The following is a 17,871-nucleotide window of genomic DNA, read 5'->3' on the forward strand; positions in this document are numbered from 1 at the left end:
AATGAACGGCAGGGCAGTCCCCCCACCCCCAGAAAGAGTGACTGTGAGAACCCAGACAACTCTAGTGGAGGGAGGACCCCAGGATCACACCGCATGCTCCCCCACTTCTCGGCCTTTTCCAGAGGCATTGCCTGGGTGACTCCATCTACTACCCATACTGAGGTTCCAGAAGGCCTTGTCAAACTGCTCTTGGCAAGAACGTGTTCCCCCTGGGGCCGGGCGGTGGCGCTAGAGGTAAGGTGCCTGCCTTGCCTGCGCTAGCCTAGGACGGACCGCGGTTCGATCCCCCGGCGTCTCATATGGTCCCCCAAGCCAGGAGCAACTTCTGAGCGCATAGCCAGGAGTAACCCCTGAGTGTCACCGGGTGTAGCCCAAAAACCAAAAAAAAAAAAAAAAAAAAAAAAGAACGTGTTCCCCTGACTCCATTGGATGGGACCTGGGATATGGGGTCTCCTACTTCCAAGGCAATGCCTGCTACTGTCCTGGAGAACATCTTGTAGGAATCCTATCATTTTTTGGTTATGAAAGGCAGTTTTTTTCCCTGATATTCCCTAACACCAGAGAAAAAATACTGACTTGGGCACATTCCAAGAGTCAGACTTGCTTCAACATTTTGTTCCCAAACCTTTTTTTTGGGGGGGAAGGGGATATGGGCCACACCCAGCGGCTCTGAGAGGTAACTCCTAGTACTGCGATTAGAAATCATTCCTGGCAGGCTCAGGAGACCATATGGGATGCTGAGGATCAAACCCGGGCCCCGGGTTTTCAGCCATGTTTAAGGCAAATGCCCTACCACTGTGCTATCGCTCCAGCCCTCTGTTCCCAAACTTTACTAGCACTGACCTACTGCTGCATGTCAAAGAGAGTGAGCTGAAGAGTCGCTCTAGGTAACTGGCACTGCTCAAACAAGACAGACTCTAAGACACATTGATAACAAACATGGTCTAAGAAAAAAAGGCATTTTAGAAGGACAACTTTTCTGCTTACCTCCGCTTCCTTTTCCAGCAAGATCTGGTCTTTATTCATGTCCTCATTTTCCACTTTTCTAAGAATTGAACAAGATCTCAATTATAACACTGCAACTACACAGACGGCTCTTTCTGATAAAGTAACCCAAGTGAAATCTTATTATTATTATTATTATTATTATGTTTGTTTTTTGGGGTCACACCCGGAGGTGCTCAGGGGTTACTCCTGACTGTCTGCTCAGAAATAGCTCCTGGCAGGCACGGGGGACCATATGGGACACCGGGATTCAAACCAACCACCTTTGGTCCTGGATTGGCTGCTTGCAAGGCAAACGCCCCTGTGTTATCTCTCCGGGCCCGTAAAATCTTATTTTAAATGTCTCAGAATGATGTGTCAATTAAGAACTATATACACTAATCATTTTTCTACAATAATAGGACAGAGTTAAGAGTGACCCTGGGAAAAAAAAAAAAAGAATAAAAAGGGGCCGGAGAGATAGCATGGAGGTAAGGCGTTTGCCTTTCATGGAGAAGGTCATCGGTTCGAATCCCGTCGTCCCATATGGTCCCCCGTGCCTGCCAGGAGCAATTTCTGAGCATAGAGCCAGGAATAACCCCTGAGCACTGCCGGGTGTGACTCAAAAACCACAAAAAAAAAAAAAAAAAGAGTGACCCTGAGCATTACTGAATGGTCCAAATCAAGAAGGAAAGTGAAAGGCCAGAGAGTATGGAGGATAAGGCCACCTTGCATGTGGCTGGCTTGGGTTCAACCCATGATACTGTACCCAAACAGCCATCCCCTAAAGGAAAAAAAGAAAAGAGAAAGAAAATGAGAGGCAGCTTCCCAGCAAGACTAGGTCAGCAGCACTGGGTGGCTCAATGCTTGATCCTTGGATGTGGTGCTGCTGTGTCTCAGTGCCAGAGCTTGGGGCCACCCCCACCACAATTAGCAATGATGACATGACAGTGGGGTGAGAGCAGAGGTTTGTATCTTGGGTGTAGAGTTCCCTCTAGGAGACACCTGGGTTTCTTTTTTCTTTTTTTCTTGGTTTTTGGGTCACACCCGGCAGCGCTCAGGGGTTACTCCTGGCTCTATGCTCAGACATCGCCCCTGGCAGGCACAGGGGACCATATGGGATGCCGGGATTCGAACCACCGTTCTTCTGCATGAAAGGCAAACGCCTTACCTCCATGCTATCTCTCCGGCCCCCACATCTGGGTTTCTGAAGTTTGGTGTCATACCTGGCTGTGCCCAGAGATTAGTTACCCCCAGTGATTCTTGGGACTGCAGACTGCAAAGCCAGTGGTGCAAAGCCTATGCTCAGCCTTCAGCAACAACCCCAGACCACACACCTGGCAGTGCTCATGTTTTACTCCTGACTGTGCTCAAGAATTATTCCAAGCGGGCTTGGAGAATCATCTGGAGTGCTGAGGCAAATGCCCTCCCTGCTGTGCTAATGCTTCTGTTCCACTGTTTTTCATTTCATAGGCAAGAGTCAGGGCAATTTCATCTGATTCAAGTAATAGATAGGAACTGAAGACTTGTTAGTCTGTGAGACCAGGTGCAGAGGCCTGAGGGACAACAACCCAGGAAACCCTCCATACACTCTTCTGCGTATCTGTCCCTGGGGCCTCTAACTGGAGATGTTTGTTGCAGTAACATAGCAGGCTACCAGGTTGATGCAGGACAGTGCTAACTCTCCTGGCTGGTAGGCACCAGGCTCAGCCCCATGCTGGCAAAGTCCTAATTCTACCAACCCAGCCAGGCAGCTCAGCTAAGACTCAACTGGGCTGAAGAGTGAAGGAACATGGTCAGTCTGCTCCTGAGGAGCAGATAGGACTTGCTGACCAGGGCTTCTGTCCTCCTCCACAGTACAAGGGAGCTGAAATGTGCCTCAGGCCCTCCACTGAAATCTACCCAACAGCAGACCAGGCCACGATCCTCAGGCAGAGATCAAGGGCAACCAACTGTGCATGGGGGGGACAGTGTGACTCAGATGACAGGACAATGTGGGTACCAACCTGCCACCTCTCTTGAGCCTCTCAGAACGGAAGTTTTCATAGTGAAGGTCCTGTGTGACTTCCTGAAGATCTTGCATGTGAGTACTGAAACAAAGAACATTCCAGATCATCACTGGCAGGGGAAAAAAAACAGGAATCGAAGACCAAGAGCAGCACCAGACACTTCAGCACCCGACAGTGTTCCCAGTTCTACAACAACTTGAGGGGTACATCTGTCCCAGCCCAGCCAGTCTAGCAGAGAATAATCAGAATCCCACCAGCCTCTCCCTGCTCCCAACTCTGCACACTCCAAACATGCTTCACTGAGGGACTCAGAGAGACACGGAGGCCTGAATAGGCTCAGATCAGCTCAGAAAGGGAGTATTGGTTCGGGACTCATATTTATGACTTGTACACTCAGGAGTGAATCAAGACTCATGTTCCTGCTGCCTCAGGACCAGGGAACAGACTAAGCCAATCCTTTGTCCTCACAATAACCTCCTGAGGCAGGATGACAGCAGCCAGACTTCTCCCCAGAAAGACTGGTGAACTTTTCTTTGTTGTTTTTGGGCCACAACCTGGTGGTTCTCAGAGCTTACTACTGGTCCTGTACTCAGGGATGACACCTGGTGGGCTCAGGGGACCATATGGGGGCCAGCAATAGAATCGAGGCTGACTGTGTGCAAGGCAAATGCCCTCCCTGTTGTTCTACTGCTCCGGCCCCCAAAGGCTGGTGCACTCTATTGATGCTTGGTGACAGGATGTTCCTAAAAAGTTGTGTAAATGTTACTGAAAACTGCTAAGCCAGAAACATAGCCATTTCCAGCGATTTCAATTGTTAATTAAATAGGTCAGTTATTTAAAGCAAAGGCTTCCCTTTCGGTGCCAGTATGTCTAACTGGCTCAACTGTTCTCAAAACGTCTGCTGTGGGGCCAACCAGCAGGGAACCAGAAGCTGAGGTGTCCTCACCAGATGCCTGAATACATTCAGCTGGGGCCAGGGTACTTGAACAGTAAACCTGAATCAGAGATGTGGGAGCAAATACGGATATGCCACAGGGAGAGGTGGTGTCCAGGTACCAGGAGCTGGGATGAACTGGGGACCAAATGACCTTCATTCGGGAACCAGGTCTTACATGAGCATTGTTCTCAGCTTCAGAAAGTCATTGTGCTCAGGGTTTTCCACCTCCACAACGCCCCATGGGTAGAGGCGGCCTCTGACCTTCTTGCCTTTGGCTTCGATTAACTGATTGGATCCAACAACAGAGAACGGGATGCTAGCCTGGAAGGAGACAAACCGGACAGTCAGGCTTCCCACAGGGAACCTGGCTCTGTAGACCCAGCAAGGCCAGTCCCAGAAAACTCAGCAGTGACACAATCCACGGCCAGTGGACAAATTTCTGCATGTGCGATAAACCAGATGCAAGAACTGAAATCTGGGAATGTTTTCCTTTGTGGTGATGCCAGAGGGCAGGAACCCAGCATCGCACAAGACAGGACAAGCACTCTACAATGAGCTCAGGTGGATAAGCTGTAAGGCTGAAGGAATATAGCAAAGTCAAAACCTATCTGAAGGAAAAAACAATGCCTTAATCAAGCCCTCCCCGACAATCTCAGATCAGCATTTCCAGAAGTTTGCCCTTTACGAATTCTTCATTTTGGGGGTGGGATGGAACGTAACTTGGCAGTGCTCAGAAAACTCTAGAGTACTGGGGATTGAACCTGGGTCAGGCATGTGCAAAGCAGGTGCTCTCCTTGATGGTCAGGCACCCTGCTTGTCATTTTAAATGTGCTACCAAAAGGACATATGGTTACTTTCACCCCCTCCCAGGGCAAAGTGCTAATTTTACCTGATGTCAGACCAAACCACTTCTGGGAGGGGTCTGTGGAAGGTAACAAAGGGGCTGCCTGAGGAGTGTAAAGGGGTTCAGGAAGAAGTTTCGGCAAAGTAGGCAGCATGGAGAGATGGCAGATTCAGGATTAAATTCAAGGCAGCTTAAGGGGCTGCTTAAAAGGTTAGCTTACAAGCCACATATGGTGGCTAAGGCCTATTATTAATAAAGCTTCATGTCTCCTGAAATGTGACTGCTGTGGATCATTTCCTCGCCGCTACCCTGAACCCATAGACCCGTGGGTAGGAAGAGGTTGCAGGCAACTGGGCCCAGCCAAGAAAGGCCTCATCATCATCCACCACCATCCAGGACTCAATAATTAATATGTAATTCTACAGTTACCACACACTGAGCACCTAGAGTCCATACCTTGAGAAGCCTAGTCTGCTCTTTGAAATCTTCATCTTCATCTGACTCAGCATCAGGTAAGTGGTAGATTTTAATATTATGCTCTTCAATTTCATCCAGAATCTGGAAGGATAAGCCCAGCAGCACATTAGGCTACAAAGCCCTCATGTCACTTACTCCCAGACATGTCCAAATATCGCACACTACTAGAATCTCTTTTTTGGCTTTTGGGTCACACCCAAAAACAGATAGAAACAGGCAGTCGACCCCCAACTCCAACAACTAGTCTGCATGCCCTTCCTCATCTGGTTCTGAGCCCTGTCAGAAGTGATCCTTGGGCAGAAATGGAAGGAAGCTCTGAGTAGCAGAGCAGGGCCCAAACTCAGCGCTCAGGAGTTACTCCTGGCTCTACGCTCAGAAATCGCTCCTGGCAGGCTCAGGGGACCATATGGGATGCCAGGATTCGAACCAGTGTCCTTCTATGAAAGGCAAATGCCTTACATCCATGCTATCTCTTCGGCCCCTAGAATCACTTTCTATTGATTTTCTTTACTGCTTTTTTTTTTTTTAGGCTAGTCAAGTGAAGCAGTGGGAGTAGAGAAGGAACAAAGAAATCTGTAACTGGCTGTGATCTTGACTGCTTTTTACTTTCTGGTTATTCCTGCTGTGCTGTGAAGCCTGTGTATGCCAAGGATTCAAACTGGGGCTGGCAGGAGGTAAGAGACCCTTAATCCATGTCTTATCTCTAACCCCAACACTGCACTTTTGTTTGTCATCACTCCCTAGTGATGCTCAGGGACCCTATGTGGTGTTGGAGACAGAACCAGGATCAAATGTGTGTAGACAGTCATTGCCACTGCCACATGGTGGTGGGGCAAACAGTCCAGGGAACACAGAGGCCACACTAACCCTTTTCTTCAGGCGCTCCCGCTCCTTCAGGGTGAGGGTGTCAGCTTTGGCGATGACAGGCACTATGTTCACCTTGTTGTGAATTGCCTTCATGAATGCCACGTCTAAAGGCTTCAGTCTGAAAGAATCGAGAAGAATTATGGTTGAAGGAGGCCAGAACACAGCTGGATACTTGCCCGTCTGAGGGGAGACACTCAGCTCTGCTTTCAGTGCCCCCAGATGCTCACCCGTGTCCAAAGGGCGAAATGAAATAGAAGCAGCAATGCACCCTGTTATCAATGATGTGCCGGCGGTTCAGGCCGCTCTCGTCATGCAGGTACCGCTCAAACTGCTCATCAATATAGGAGATGATGGTTTTGAAGCTGAGGAAAAACCCACAGTGGGGAGTCTGGAGTGACAGTAACAGGCAGTCGACCCCCAACTCCAACAACTAGTCTGCATGCCCTTCCTCATCTGGTTCCGAGCCCTGTCAGAAGTGATCCTTGGGCAGAAATGGGAAGAAGCTCTGAGTAGCAGAGCAGTGCCCAAACTCCATATCCTTAAAAAGAAACTAGAACCGTGAAAGCATTAGTCACATCTCAAGAGCAATGTGCGTCTCTATTCTCTGCCAGGCATCTACCTGAAAGTCAATAACCCAGGGCTCAGAGAGAAGAAACATGAGGCCCAGATGCGCACCAGTCTCGGCAGTTGATGGCGTCCCCGTAACCTGGCGTGTCCACCACCGTTAAGCGCAGCTTCACTCCTCGCTCTTCAATCTCCACAGTGGAAGCCTCAATCTGAACTGTCCTTTCGATTTTCTCTACAAAAGCAACAACCATCAGTGAGAGAACGTGCCTCTAAGGCAGTTCAGCACACAGTGAGGGTAAATGTATCTTAAACAAACAACTAGAAGTGCAGCATCTCTCTGAGGTCCCCCCACACAAGGTCTGAGCAAAACCAATCCTGTCTAGACTCAGTTATGTGAAATAGGAGCTGAGGCGAAGGGGCTGCGTAAGAGCTCCTGGAGGTTCCTCTGAGCTCAATTCTTTCGTTCCCTGCTCGGTGACCCCTGCCACCAGACACCCAGGAAATCAAGCCCAGCTTCCTTAGGTGACAGACCCAGGGACAGGTAAGAGCTCACAAGTAAAAGGGCTTCAGCAAAGCACCCTCACGACTCAAGACGACAGTGAGCTGCCCTGTTCAAACTACATCAATCGCACAGGCTAAGAGAGAAAATGCCAAAGGGCACAGCCCCAAATACAGATTTGCAGTTTTGAGGGCAGAGGTGTCCTACCTGCGGCTCCAGGAATGATTCTCTCTGGGTAGAGATCAGTCAGGAACAAGCTGTTAATCAGAGTCGATTTCCCCAGACCTGACTCGCCTGAAAGTAGAGAACACATTGTCTCCCATCACATCTGACAGTCACCCACGAAGCATTCATGGACAGTCTGTGCCCACCCCACCCCCAGCACACCACGTAAGCTGCAATCCGGGATGCCCCTCATTCACCCCGGGTTGTCCTAGGCCATGATTGAGGAGCCCACACTGAGCCTCCGTGAAGAGTCAAGGCCAGCAACTCTAAACTCCTCTGCTACTAAGCCCCAATTCTGTTCTCTGTGAATACGTGCGTGCACTTGGGAGTTGGTCTCTGTCTTCTGACAGAAATACAGGGTGTTTTAGGCTTTGCTGACCTTGCACTCAGTGCATTCCCAGAAAACCAAGTCCCTTTAAACCAAGCATCACCTCTAGCCTCTGGCCCCAACGCTCAAACTGTTTCTCCTTGACAGACTGGTTTTGCTTGTTCTCAAATGTCTCAGACAAGAGACCACATACAGAAGGCCCTCTCTGTATCTGGTTGCTTCTATTAATTTGTTTCTGAGAGTAACACAAGCTGTATCCAGCAAAAGTCCACTTCTTGTGAACATTGAACAACATGCCTTTTTTTTTTTTTTTTTTGGTTTTTCGGTCACACCCAGAGGCACTCAAGGGTTACTCCTGGCTCTGTACTCAGAAATCACCCCTGGCAGGTTCGGGGGACCATATGGGTTGCCAGGAATCGAACTGAGGTCCGTCGGGGTTGGCTGTGTGCAAAGCAAACACCCTACCAATGTGCTATAGCTCCAGCTCCAAGAACAACATGTCCTTTACAGCTACACCACATTCAGTCAAGTTAACTATAAGGATACCCAAGTCATCTCCACTTAGGAATTGCTTCAAGCAAAGTGCTCTAAGCAGTCACATAATCTCCACAAGTGAGACAGATCCTAAGTATCTCCTTAAGAGGTGCCTAGAGGAGGGATTCTGGGCTATTAAGGACTAGCTCTCATCTACATCCCCTGGCAAGGCCCTTTCAACATGTTTAGGGGGCACCCTGGGGTCTTACTGCACTTCCCTTTGGCCATAGAATATAATTCTTGCCTTTACCCACTGTCCCCCGTCCATCTCCCAGAAAGATTTGTTCCAATCTTTAGGCCAATTTTGCAATGCTTTTGTCTTACTGAGCTTGTAAAAGTTCTGATAGAACTGTAGCATCACTTTACTACAAATGCTTTGACTTTTCTTCTTTTTTGGGGGGGGGGGGATTTTGGGTTGGCAGCGCTCAGGGGTTACTCCTGGCTATACACTCAGAAACCGCCCTTGGCAGGCACAGGGGATTCAAACCACAGTCCTGCATTGAAGGCAGAGACTTGCCTCCAGGCTATCTCTTCGCCTGCTTTCTGACTTTTTTGTTGTGATGTTTCCTTCTCAGGCCAAACTTGCAGTGGTAAGAGCCAGTACCTGGAGATGAACATTATGTACTCACTGTATATTGTATATACATATATTCAGGAAATGGCAGACAAGTATGTTTTTATTCTTATGCAAAATTTCTTTTTTTCCATTCCGATGCTGACCCTCAGCAAGGTTGGTGTTCAAAACAGATGAAGCCTTGGTGCGTCGGCCTCTTTCTTATTGGTGACGTGAGTGAAACTTCCCCCTTTCCTTTTACCATGGCAGTGGTGACTGTAAAGGAAAAATTTCCCGAGTTCCCTGACTGCCCTGATCACCTACCCCCTTCACAATTCTGGGAACTTATAGACCCAGTTAACAGTTTAACTTCCTTTCTGTTCTGACATGGTTCTAACCTGGTCATGTTAACTTGCACCTAAACCTTGCAAAAATGTGATTGAGCAAATGCCAGGTGTCATGTACTTCCTAAAACAAGTCAATCTACTGTAACTTTCTATTGTTTGAAATGCATATACAGCTTGTAAGCTCATGGCTCGGGGCTGGCAGTTTCTGGCTTACACTAGATTCTAGCACAGCCCCTGTACATGCTTGTAAGAAAATAAACCCCCTGCTTTTGCATGAGACTGGTCTTGGTGTATTTGAACGGTGCATAATTCTCCTGGACTTAACATTGGAGGTTCCACCGAGATATTCACATATTCACGCCTGTTTAGGGACATCTACGCCTCGCCTCGGGGTTCTGAGAACACCAGCGCCTAGGAGGTAAAATTTGCACTTGTGTGGGCAGTGTGACTGCCGTAAAGGCCCGTGAGGGTTCTCAGGGGCGGCTGACAGACATGTCTAGAGGGCCGCAGGTCAATGATCTGAGGGACACCTCAGTGAGGTTTGGGGATTCTGAGGACGCTCGGAAGCCCCTTCTGTAGTACACCCTTTTGTAAGTTAAGTGTGGTATACATCTGTAAACTGCCCAAGAATTAGGACCTAGGTCAGACTATGTCTGTCTGTCTGTTACTGTTTTGTTTGAGTTGTTTCTCCTTGTCTTGTGTGACTTGCTTTTATTGAGGAGCCCTAGGGAGAAGTGGCCAGAGGGGCCCTTCTCATCAGGGAGGAGGTCGGGCGAGGCCTCCTCAGCAGGGAACAGAAATCTTGGCTCCAAACATGGGAGATTCCACGGAGTTCCAAGGATCAGTGCAAGTCCCGGCTGGGCTTTCCAAATTGGGCGTGAGCCCTTCGCAGATCCTTTCAGGTCAGTTTGATTTCATTTTGATCTCATTTTTTTTAGTTTTGGTTTCATTTATTGGCTTTCCTCTTCTCTGATTCATTTTTTCCTGTCTCTCTCCTTAAACTGGAAGTTACTCAGTGAGGGAAAAATCCCTCCCAGTCCTGGAGAGGTGTGGAGTTCATTGGGAACGGCCCAGAGAGCAAAAGAAATTTGTAAAAGTTTAAAGTGAGAGTGAAGACCGGTCAGTGTGAGTGGTGAAGTGCTTGGCAGAATGTGTGTGGAATTTGTGTGATAACTGATTTCTTGACTGTTATTATCTACTGCCTTTTCTCAGTCAGTCATGGAGCAAGCTCAGACTGCTCAGTCCAAGGTCTCTTGCTGGCGAACTTCCCAGAGGTGCAAAAATTGGTGTTGAGTGGCAATTTCTATACTTCCTTGTTATTTTGTTTCATCGTGTTTTTGTATTTCAAGGCAGGCTCTGTTAAGGACAGGGTAGGATGGTGGTCGCAAACTCTGCCTCTTTGCTGGCCAGCAGGGGCTGGACTTTGTGACTAAACACCTCGCCAAAAGGTAAAAAATCAGAAAAATCTTGAGAGCTGCCGTCTTGTTGCTTCTGGCTGGGAAGCTAAGAAAGTAGTTAAAAATTCTTTACTGATAGCCACTTGAAAAAAATTGAACTTAGACCCCCCAGCTAACATCCTGTACGAATCCAAATGGATTAAAGACCTCGATATCAGACACAAAACCGTAAGATATATAGAACAACACATAGGCAAAACACTCCAGAACATTGAGACTACAGGCATCTTCAAGGAGGAAACTGCACTCTCCAAGCAAGTGAAAGCAAAAATTAACAGATGGGAATATATTAAGCTGAGAAGCTTCTGCACCTCAAAGGAAATAGTGCCCAGGATACAAGAGCCACCCACTGAGTGGGAGAAACTATTCACTCAATACCCATCAGATAAGGGGCTAATCTCCAAAATATACAAGGCACTGACAGAACTTTACAAGAAAAAAAAAATCTAATCCCATCAAAAAATGGGGAGAAGGGGCCCGGAGAGATAGTACAGAGGCGTTTGCCTTGCAAGCAGCCGATCCAGGACCAAAGGTGGTTGGTTCGAATCCCGGTGTCCCATATGGTCCCCCGTGCCTGCCAGGAGCTATTTCTGAGCAGACAGCCAGGAGTAACCGCTGAGCACCGCCGGGAGTGGCCCAAAAACAAAACAAAACAAACAAAAAAAAATGTGGAGAAGAAATGAACAGACACGTTGACAAAGAATACAAATGGCCAAAAGACACATGAAAAAATGCTCCACATCACTAATCATCAGGGAGATGCAAATCAAAACAACGATGAGATACCACCTCACACCACAGAGAATGGCACACATCACAAAGAATAAGAACAAACAGTGTTGGTGGGGATGTGGAGAGAAAGGAACTCTTATCCACTGCTGGTGGGAATGCCGTCTAGTTCAACCTTTATGGAAACCGATATGGAGATTCCTCCAAAAACCGGAAATCGAGCTCCCATACGATCCAGCTATACCACTCCTAGGAATATACCCTAGGAACACAAAAATACAATACAAAAACCCCTTCCTTACACCTATATTCATTGCAGCACTATTTACCATAGCAAGACTATGGAAACAACCAAGATGCCCTTCTGGCTAAAGAAACGGTGGTACATATACATAATGGAATATTAGCAGCTGTCAGGAGAGATGAAGTCATGAAATTTTCCTATACATGGATGTACACAGAATCTATTATGCTGAGTGAAATAAGTCAGAGAGAGAGAGAGAGAGAGAGAGAGAGAGAGAGAGAGAGAGAGAGAGAGAGAGAGAGAGACGCAGAATGGTCTCACTCATCTATGGGTTTTAAGAAAAAATGAAAGACATTCTTGCAATAATTTTCAGACACAAAAGAGAAAAGAGCTGGAAGTTCCAGCTCACCTCAGGAAGCATCACAAAAAATGATGAGTTTAGTTAGAGAAATAACTACATTTTGAACTGTCCTAATAATGGGAATGTATGAGGGAAATGGAGAGCCTGTTTAGAGTACAGATGGGGGTCGGGTGGGGAGGAGGGAGACTTGGGACATTGGTGATGGGAATGTTGCACTGGTGATGGGTGGTGTTCTTTACATGACTGAAACCCAAACACAATCATGTATGTAATCAAGGTGTTAAAATAAAAGAAAAAAAAAAAGAAAGAAAAACAATTCTTTACTGGAGGGCCCGGAGAGATAGCACAGCGGTGTTTGCCTTGCAAGCAGCCGATCCAGGATCAAAGGTGGTTGGTTCGAATCCCGGTGTCCCATATTGTCCTCCGTGCCTGCCAGGAGCTATTTCTGAGCAGACAGCCAGGAGTAACCCCTGAGCCCAAAAACCAAAAAAAAAAAAAACTTTACTGGAGCTTATCCAAGAAAGGGAAACTTACCAAACTCCCCCCCACCCCGTTTACATATCAAAGAAGAAATTGGGAGTGGCTGGGAGTCCAGAAGGAAAAATTGGGTCTTTAAATCTCCCGGGGAAATTCCTGACTTAAAGGTTTCTTAGAATGAATAATTTGGTGGGAAATGTTGCAAATTATTGTAATTAACTTTTCTGATGAAACTGAGATCTAATACAGACTGAAAAATGCCACCTGCCATAAGGAATTTCACCCACTCTAAGAAATTATCAATCAGTTCAGAGACAGGTTCCAACAGCATTGTAATGTGAGAATAATACAATTTTTATATTTCTATTTCTGTTAAAAATAATATTAATTTTAAGAGGCCAAAACTGTGTGAAAAATGTTGTGCTTAGCATTTTGATAATATTGTCACTTTGTAAACGCTTAATATTGTTGAGGTAGGGCCCGGAGAGAGCACAGCGGCGTTTGCCTTGCAAACAGCTGATCCAGGACCAAAGGTGGTTGGTTCGAATCCCGGTGTCCCATATGGTCCACCCCCCCCCCCATGCTGGCCAGGAGCTATTTCTGAGCAGACAGCCAGGAGTAACCCCTGAGCGCTGCCGGTGTGTGACCAAAAAACCAAAAAGAATAAATTAAAAAAAATTGTTGAGATAACTAAATCTAGATAACAATATGAAATTTAATGTGGTTTTAAGGTCTTAATGTAAAAATGCCTAGATTGTCTTTACTAAGTATAACAAAGAAAACTTGGTCCTGTTAGATAAAAGTAATTCTAGCAATTTGTTTTCTAATTGGGAAAGATAAAAGAAATAAAAGTTTTAGGTATTTGTAAAGTGCAGACCTTTTAAAATTGAAGTAAAATTAGTCATATTTAATATCTCTAAGGTTTTTATAACTTAAGTTATACTGTAGTGCTGGATGGTTACAATACCTACCTCTCATTTGCTAAAGTTGCATCTTGTAAAGTTTAAGTAACTTGGTAACTGAAATTTAAAATATAATACGTTCTGGACACTGTCATAAATTTGGCATTTTTAAACAATAAACGGTAAATTTGTAGTAAACTCATTTGGACCTATAATTAGTTATAGAGCAGTAAGAAATTGTATAACTTTTTTTTTTTGTTTTTTTTGTTTTGTTTTTTGGACCACACCCGGCAGCGCTCGGGTTATTCCTGGCTATCTGCTCAGAAATAGCTCCTGGCAGGCACAGGGGACCATATGGGACACCAGGATTCGAACCAACCACCTTTGGTCCTGGATCGGCTGCTTGCAAGGCAAACGCTGCTCTGCTATCTCTCCGGGCCCGTAAAATATATTTTTTAGAAACTGCAAAATGATATGTCTGAATATAGTTAAAAACAAAGGACCATTTTGAATAATGTACTAAGTTGTTCAGAAAAGTAATTAAAATTGAGTGAAAAGATCAGACTTTAAGAACTATAACTCCTCTAGATTGTAAATTTAAAATACTTTTAAGAAAATTTATGTTTTGCTTTGGTCAAAAATTTTGTCAAATCTAGCATATAAGAATTTTAACATGAAATACATATGAAAGCATAGCTTTTAAAAATTTGTTTAATGTTTTTTTTTTTTTGGTTTTTGGGCCACACCCGGTAACGCTCAGGGGTTACTCCTGGCTATGCGCTCAGAAGTCGCTCCTGGCTTGGGGGACCATATGGGACGCCGGGGGATCGAACCGCGGTCCGTCCAAGGCTAGCGCAGGCAAGGCAGGCACCTTACCTCTTGTGCCACCGCCCGGCCCGTTTAATGTTTTAATTAAAAGTCTTATCAAGTATTATTTATGTAGGAGAATATGTGGTTATGTAAAATAAAAAGATATGAATTTAATACTGGAAAAATAAAAAACCTCTGAGAAAGAGCAGCCAGTTAGAAAAACTGAAGAAAATTTGTAGTGATTTAGAAATAAAAAATTTAAGAATGTGTAAAAGGAACTAAGGAGATGTACTAATAAAGAAACTATCAGATTATTATTGTTGTTATTATTATTATTAAAAATGCCTCTAACAGGAATTAGCCAATGTTTTGTATAAAAGAAGTTTGAATGTTTTAAGCCATGTGTTCATATGTTGTTGGGTGAAAATGAATAATAATAATGAGGTATTATAAACACTGAAAAATATATATATGAAGGTTTTCGGGGCCAGGTGGTGGCGCTAGAGGTAAGGTGCCTGCCTTGACTGCGCTAGCCTTGGATGGACCGCGGTTCGATCCCCCCGGTGTCCCATATGGTCTCCCAAGCCAGGAGCGACTTCTGAGCACATAGCCAGGAGTAACCCCTGAGCGTCACCGGGTGTGGCCCAAAAACCAAAAAAAAAAAAAAAAAAAAATATATATATATATATATATATAAAGGTTTTAAAAAGAAATAATCGGGGCCGGAGAGATAGCATGGAGGTAAGGCGTTTGCCTCTCATGCAGGAGGTCATCGGTTCGAATCCCGGCGTCCCATATATGGTCCTCCCGTGCCTGCCAGGAGCAATTTCTGAGCCTGGAGCCAGGAATAACCCCTGAGCACTGCCGGGTGTGACCCAAAAACCACAAAAAAAAAAAAAAAAAGAAAGAAATAATCAAGAATTTAAAATATTGAGGTTCAGTTTAAAGGTGTTTAAAAAATATAGTGATTGTTAATTGTAATTGTGTATGTGTGTGTGTGTGGTTTTTGGGTCACACCCGGCAGTGCTCAGGGGTTATTCCTGGCTCTAGGCTCAGAAATTGCTCCTGGCAGACACGGGGGACCATAATGGACACCGGGATTTGAACCGATGACCTCCTGCATGAAAGGCAAATGCCTTACCTCCATGCTATCTCTCTGGCCCCAATTGTAATTTTTTTTTAAAAGTCTAAAGCCTGCCAGAAAATTTTGTAAAATATAAATTGCTGGTGTCTAATATGTTTTCTTTTTTCTTTTTTTTTTTTTTGTAATTTTTGGGTCACACCCGGCAGTGCTCAGGGGTTATTCCTGGCTCCAGGCTCAGAAATTGCTCCTGGCAGGCACAGGGGACCATATGGGACGCCGGGATTCAAACCGATGACCTTCTGCATGAAAGGCAAACGCCTTACCTCCATGCTATCTCTCCGGCCCGTCTAATATGTTTTCTGCTTTAAACTTCAGTCCAGAAGAATAAGCAAACTTTTACTCTCTGTATGTAAATTTATTTGTTGCCAAGAATATTAATAAGTGTATCACAAGGAACTTTGTGAATATGATCATGGTTTAAAGAATTAAAAATATGGAAAATCTTATTGTAAAAGCCTCTAGACAATAATCAGGTTTAGGATTTTCTGTGCAAAATTAAGTAACATTTCTTTTTTCTCTCCTCCTTAGCACTTTTAGTTCCATATTTATGTCATGGCTTCAGTTTGCTTTGCATAAAATACAAACAAATAAATTTCCTCTCTGCATGAGGAGTAACCCCCATGCAAACAGGAAATCTTAAAATTAGTAAGGGGATTCCAGAGCCCTCTTTCGGGAAAATAATCAGGCTTGAGATGGTGTGACAAGCAGGCATCTTTAGGCATCTGGCTAACAAAACCAAGAAAGGAAATTGGAGATTTTCTAGGAGTTTCTGGACCTACACTAACTGACCACAGCTACTCTCATCCTCCACTCTCAGTCTCAAGAAAAGAGGATTCGAAGTCAGAGTCTCTTCCATACCTGAAGAGGAGTGGAACAGGCTACCTCTAGATCTTGCAGAGGGTAAGAAGACAATAGCTATCCGCAAACCAACTTGTTCTTACATAGCCTAAGTGACTGTGACTTGACAAACCTGTTGTGTCCCCACCCTATCCTCAAAAATTCTCTGTGAGTATTGGGGGTGCCCCAAATGGAGATTTCTCCAGTAGTATTGTGTTTATGCAAAGGAAGGAGCCAAAATTTTTTCAAATATCTGGTAAGGTGCAGGGTGGAGGTGGAGAGAAAAATAATTTTTTTTTTTTTTTTTTTTTTTTTGTGGTTTTTGGGTCACACCCGGCAGTGCTCAGGGGTTACTCCTGGCTCCATGCTCAGAAATTGCTCCTGGCAGGCACGGGGACCATATGGGACGCTGGGATTCGAACCGATGACCTCTTGCATGAAAGGCAAACGCCTTACCTCCATGCTATCTCTCCAGCCCCGAGAAAAATAATTTTTATAATTAAAGTAAAGTAACGTATGTGTGGAAGCATTCTCATTAATTGTACTGGAACAGATCATAAATTATAAATGCAAGCATTAGTCTAACTAAAAATAATTCAGAGCTGTTTGTTAATAATGCTATGATGCGGGCCCAGAGAGACAGCACAGCGGTGCCTGCCAGGAGCTATTTCTGAGCAGACAGCCAGGAGTAACCCCTGAGCGCTGCCGGGTGTGGCCCCCCCCAAAAAATAAATAAATAAATAAATAAATAAAATAAAAAAATAATTCTATGATGCTTTGATTTCTGTTGTTTAACTTGTGTTATCATTAATTGTTACACACCAGGTGTAAGAAACGGTTCTCTTAGATACAGAACAAGTAAGAAACCCTCCAGGAACCTCTTCATAAGTCTTTTTCAGATACTTCTCAGAAGCCCACAGCCCGGGTGGTCAGTGGCCCGGATGGACTATCTGGTGACCTCAAAGGACCCCCCCCCCCCCCACATTTCATCTGACTCAACTTCCTGAACCGGGGCAAAATGAAGATCACCTAATGTACCAGATGACAGCATGGGACTGTAAAACCACCGGGTCAGGCATACTGGAAGCTCACTTCCAGTTGGGACTGAATCCTAATCACCAGATGAGTAGTGAATCACACTTTTTGAAGAGCAGCTAGGGAAGGGGGCATAAAAAGAAATGCCTTGCATTGCCCTTGAAGTTTTTAATCTGGCCTCCCATTATTGTGTGCTATTCAGAAGCTGCCCAGAGGCTATATTATAATTCTGATTCCTTTAAGGCAAGGTTTAGTAGCTGCTCCACCCGGTACCCTGGAGAACTGGTTTCCTTCACCCTGGTAGTCATCCTAGGGACGGGGTAGCTGCTGAAATTAAAACAGGAACAACTGCGGTCTTAAGGGGGGCCAATCAAATCAGTCAACTTGAAACAGCCGTCAGACAGGACCTAAGAGAAATAAAACCTCAGTTCAAGCTCTCAAAGACTCCCTATCAGAAGTTGTGTTCCAGAATAGAAGGGGGTTAGATCTCTTTGAACAGGAAAGTGGGTTATGCGTAACCCTCAAAGACACTGGGGTCGTACAGGCATCCATGGACAGATTTAAAGAAAGGCTAGACAAAAGGGAACAAAAATCCCGAGTTCAAGACAATTGGTTTCAGTCCTGGTTCAAGCAGTCCCCCTGGCTAACAACTCTAATATCTGCCATTACAGGCCCGCTTGTGCTCCTGCTGCTATTACTGACTA

General features: G+C 45.3%; 1 protein-coding gene across 4 annotated transcripts in view; it reads right to left on the minus strand.

The window, feature by feature from the left end:
* SEPTIN2 (septin 2) overlaps nucleotides 1-17,871 on the minus strand; it is a 29,211-nt gene that overhangs the window by 735 nt on the left and 10,605 nt on the right. For all 4 annotated transcript variants that reach the window (XM_049773477.1, XM_049773474.1, XM_049773475.1 and 1 more), the window contains exons 4-11: nucleotides 7,392-7,478; nucleotides 6,794-6,917; nucleotides 6,346-6,480; nucleotides 6,119-6,236; nucleotides 5,231-5,332; nucleotides 4,106-4,251; nucleotides 2,991-3,074; nucleotides 988-1,045 (exon numbers count right to left, since the gene is read on the minus strand). In XM_049773477.1, the coding sequence (XP_049629434.1) occupies nucleotides 988-1,045; nucleotides 2,991-3,074; nucleotides 4,106-4,251; nucleotides 5,231-5,332; nucleotides 6,119-6,236; nucleotides 6,346-6,480; nucleotides 6,794-6,917; nucleotides 7,392-7,478 (854 nt within the window). The remainder of the gene's footprint in view (nucleotides 1-987; nucleotides 1,046-2,990; nucleotides 3,075-4,105; nucleotides 4,252-5,230; nucleotides 5,333-6,118; nucleotides 6,237-6,345; nucleotides 6,481-6,793; nucleotides 6,918-7,391; nucleotides 7,479-17,871) is intronic.

Source organism: Suncus etruscus, chromosome 5 (assembly GCF_024139225.1).
Source record: "Suncus etruscus isolate mSunEtr1 chromosome 5, mSunEtr1.pri.cur, whole genome shotgun sequence".
In the NCBI taxonomy this organism is placed as follows: domain Eukaryota; kingdom Metazoa; phylum Chordata; class Mammalia; order Eulipotyphla; family Soricidae; genus Suncus; species Suncus etruscus.